Here is a 4,433-nt window from a genome sequence, read left to right on the forward strand (position 1 = left end):
CCCCCCCCCCCCCTCCCTCCCTCCTGAGAAAGTGGGACTCCCTCTCCCCTCCCTCCCTCCCTCCCTTTCCCTCTCTCTCTCTTGCTCTCGCTCTCTCTCCCTCCCATCTGAAGATTTAACACAGTGCAGAGCAGAGCTGGCGGTCACAGTTGTGCCCTGGATTGTAGCAGAGGGAGAGAGAGAGAGAGAAAGAGAGAGAGAGTGAGAGCAACCCTCCTGCAGCCTGTTCACCCACCACCATGGATGTCAAACTCTTGGCACTGATGGCTCTGCTGGCCGTGGCCACACATGCACCAACCTCCAATGGTGAGTCCAGGAGAGGGTCGATAGGCTGATCATTACTGGGAGTTTTGATACATTTTTTTTTTCTGGGAAATTTTGCTAGATGAGATGTTTCACTGTTAAAGGTGGGGAAAGGGTTTTGCTGCTTGGACGGTGTGGATGCTTGAGCTTCTATTATATTAATATTGGCTGTAGAAACTAATGAATAGCTTTATTAGAAAATCAGCTGAATGTCTGGAGATTCTGTTTGGCTTCATGTTTTAATTTTTTTTACTTTGTCATTGTCACAGTTTTATTCCTCCAAGTGTTGTTATAGTTTGATGGTTGATGAGTTTCACTTGTTGCACAAAAACAAAGAAATCTTTTTGACCAATCCTGTAGTGCTGTTGCTCTTCTGGCTGTGGAAGTAAATCACAGCACTTTTATTCCCTGCTTTGCTTATTACAGCTCATGTTTTTTGAGACATGGACAAATAGTGAGCAGAGAGTAAACTTATATTTGATCATGATTCATCCACCAGTGATCTGTGTTAAATTAGTCGATTAATTGATTTGTTGAACATATTTCTGTAAGGATTTTGAGATTGATTCATAATAGACAGCTTTTTTTTTTTTTAAAGGAGTATAGCCAGTAATTAACTGGTTCTGACTTATCAAATGTGAATTTTTGCTGGTTTTATGAGATTTCTAACTTTGGGGTCTGAGCAAGTTGAAGGTGTTAACTGGGAACGAACAATTAAATGAGAAATATTCAGAAAATTAATCAGTAATTAGTTGCAGCCCTGGATTACTGATATAGAAGTTCATCTGCATCACTGCTGGAGCTTTCTGTAACATTTTATTAACTGTAATATTTTTCCATGAAAAACTGTATTTAGTATTTTGAGCTAAAATCCTTCATGTATCAGTGGTGGAGAAGTTCTGACCCCACATGCATCACCCTCACGTTAACCTTGGTAGGGGACAAGTCAGGCATGCCTTATGCTAAGCTTGTTGTTTCGGCCCCAGTGAGACCCCTGATTGCACATTAAAGACTTAGGTCTAAATGTGTGTATTTGTCTTTTCTCTTTGCTTTCTTTTCATTAGTTTCTAATTAGGGATAAACAATGCGCTGGTGATAGCAGTAGATGCTCGCTTCTGGCCCTGGTGCTGCGTGCTGCATAATGATCCCTTCGTTAGCATGAGAAAAGAATGGGTGAATGGGTGTGAATCATTAGGCTGATATTACTGAGGATTTAGCCATTTGTGGCAGGACATTTGGTGTCGATTTATAAACAAGCATATCAATAGGAATATGCTGAACCGGCAGAACAAAGGTCTGTTAGTTACACCTGATGCACTTGATTTTGTTGATTTGTGCGTTTATCTGGTCAGGAAATACACAGAACGAGTCTATAAAAATCAAACTGAGCATCTGCCCCGTGACCTTTTATAATTCCTTGACTTTCACTGCAGCTTTGATCCAGTTTTTTTTTTCCCCCCATTCACGCCCAATCTATTAGGATTCCAGTTAAGGCTATTAGGCTGATTTCTTAATTCATTTTAAGTGTTACTGCAGCATGTTGCCTTTCATCCCTGCACTGACATTTTCACAACCTCCTTCACTATTTCCTTGGAGACTCTGTTGTATTTTAAGAAGGCAAATAAGCAAAAAACTACAATCGGTTTGTAATTGCATGTATTTGGAGTTATTCGTGTGCGTCTGCTCTCCTCTGGGCCCCCCGCAAGCCTCCATGGAGGCACAGGGGTGATTTGTAATCATTTTAAGAATGTACTCGAGGTGATTTCCACAGAGGCTGTTGATGCCGTCTGAGCCTCCGAGTGCTCTTTCATAAAAGAGGTGAATATTGGAAATTGAATGTTGAGGGCCCTTCTCCTTTAGAGTGGCGGGGCTGAATGCCCCGGGAGTGAAAAGCTAAAATTCTGCATGTGTGTGTGTGTGTGTGTGTGTGTGTGAGTGACTGGTCAGAAAGGGCTAATCTCTTTTTAATGAACATGTTGTTCAGAGCTGCAGCAGGTAAACTCATACGTTCCCATGCTTTTAAAGACTTGTTACAGTAGATTAAACATGTTTTTAATTTGTCTTCTGAGGGCAGTGATGCATTTAATTGCAACTGAAATGGAGTCGAAGCTACTGTGTTTGAATTTTTTCAGTTTTAATCCTTAACGACCCTTTTAAATTGTTTAAAATTCAGGCAGTTTGCTGTTCTTTATAGCAGTCACTTGATCTGCTGCTGAACTGCATAATCTAGTTCAAATGCAGACAATGCTTGTGTCGGCTACTTGCTCCCTTGTAACACTTCTTTTCTAACATCACTGCTCATTTGTCCTTTTCCTCGCGTGTTTGCAGCAAAGCCCATCAGCCTGGTCGAGCGGTGTTGGTGTCGTTCAACCCTCAACACGGTTCCTCAGCGCTCCATCAAAGAGCTCAAGTTCCTCCACACGCCCAACTGCCCCTTCCAAGTCATGTAAGTCAATAAGTATGAAATTGCTGCAGTGATTATGATCGTTTCAATTATTCTGTCACTCATGTGGCTTGTTTGAGTTCATTCTTCTACATGTCGGTGCATTTAGGTGGATTTTAATGACTGTGCTGATCAAAGACAAGTCAAGCTTCTGGTGTCCTGCTGTCTTTGGACATATTACAGAACATGGCCCCCCTCATCTTTAGGGACTTGAAAGCCTGTGTTTTTACTGGACACTCATGTAGCCGGCTGGTCAGGGACAGGACAATTTGGGGTTGATCCTTGTTGGGTCCATGCACAGTCCTCGTAGGGACGTGATGCATGAATGAGTTGCTGTGTACTGTCCGTCCATCAGGAGCAGCACTGAAGTAAAGATTGCAATGTGTCACAAATCATTTTTATTTATTGCAACAGTGCAGGTGGAATCTAGCTGATCAGACCTGGTCATATTTGATATATTTGAATGCGATCTCCAAATGTCTTTATAGTGACATGCATTTCAGTTCAATGTTTAATCTTGATATAATTTCAATAAGAATATCAATAATCTTTAGGACTATAATAAGTGGCAAAGTACTAAATGATGAAAATAAAAAGTAACTTAAAGGAAATCAATTTATTTATAGGATTACTTATTCACATGTTTGCTTCAGAAATCCTGCAACCATAGAAGTATTGTAAAATCTTAATTTAAATGAAAATTAAATTTGTCCAACATTGTACAATAAAAGCTACTGAGAGTGCTCACTGTCAGTGACAGTGCCTCACAATAAGAACATGTTTGAATCATTGACTGATTACCTCGTCTTTAAGCTGATGGTGCTTTATTTACAGCCTCTGCCGCTCCCATTTCAGCACCCTTGATTTCTATTAAGCCATTGTACAGTTTGCACAGTTACCTAACACCTAATCATTCTGACCATATGTTATAGGTCTAGTGTTTCATTGTCCTTATGTATATATTCTTTTGGTCTTTAATCCCATTAATTTCTCACTTTTCACTGTTATTTGATGAATTGCATATCATAAAAGCTAATAAATCATTTGTTATTTGAATACAGTGTAGATTAGGGATGGATGTGTGAAGTATAATGTTAATATCCTTCCATAATTTCCTGAATGAGGGGCCTGACTTTAAAACAACATGATCCACTCAGAAGGAGGAAAGCAGTGACGGCCAGAACTCAAGGGGGCTGTTTCTGTTTTGCAAAGGAAGCAATAATTAAAGGTCAAAGTGATTACCTTTGTATTTCTGCTGACCCCCTGTGTCCCTCATCCACTTTTTTTTTTTTTTTTTTCATTTCCCAACTCAAACTGCCCGGCAACATTGAGTATAATGTCAGTGGTCTGGAACACATTAACTAAACAGCTCCATTCATTTGTTTCGCTATAGAAAATGGGATGGCAGAAGCCTCACAGCCAAAAAGGTTAAAGTCCACGGGGATTCTGCCAAAAAAAGGATGGAGGGGTTGACTGTTAGAAGGGGTGACTGAGTGGTAAAAGGTTCAGAGAGGACACAAAGTGCCCCGGCCGGGCCAAAAAACTTCCCTCCAGAAAACAGGGTGAGGAGTCAAGAAGTCACTGAGACGAGGCGCCCGCAGAGCGCCGCTCCTGTATCTCTATTGAGACAGATGAAAGAAAGCCAGTAACACTATAGCCCCCCCACCCACAACCACCACCCACCCAC

At 41.1% G+C, this 4,433-nt stretch overlaps 1 protein-coding gene across 1 annotated transcript in view; it reads left to right on the top strand.

The window, feature by feature from the left end:
• Window positions 1-134: 134 nt before the first annotated feature.
• Window positions 135-4,433, top strand: part of cxcl12b (chemokine (C-X-C motif) ligand 12b (stromal cell-derived factor 1)) — a 13,141-nt gene continuing 8,842 nt past the window's right edge. The window contains exons 1-2 of the mRNA XM_023420612.2: window positions 135-306; window positions 2,632-2,749. Coding sequence (XP_023276380.1) covers window positions 240-306; window positions 2,632-2,749 — 185 coding nt within the window. The 5' untranslated portion in view covers window positions 135-239. The remainder of the gene's footprint in view (window positions 307-2,631; window positions 2,750-4,433) is intronic.

The sequence above is a fragment of the Seriola lalandi genome, unplaced genomic scaffold (genome assembly GCF_002814215.2).
Source record: "Seriola lalandi dorsalis isolate HSWRI2012SDOR001 ecotype SW California unplaced genomic scaffold, Sedor1 jcf7180002054654, whole genome shotgun sequence".
NCBI classification, from domain to species: Eukaryota; Metazoa; Chordata; class Actinopteri; order Carangiformes; family Carangidae; genus Seriola; species Seriola lalandi.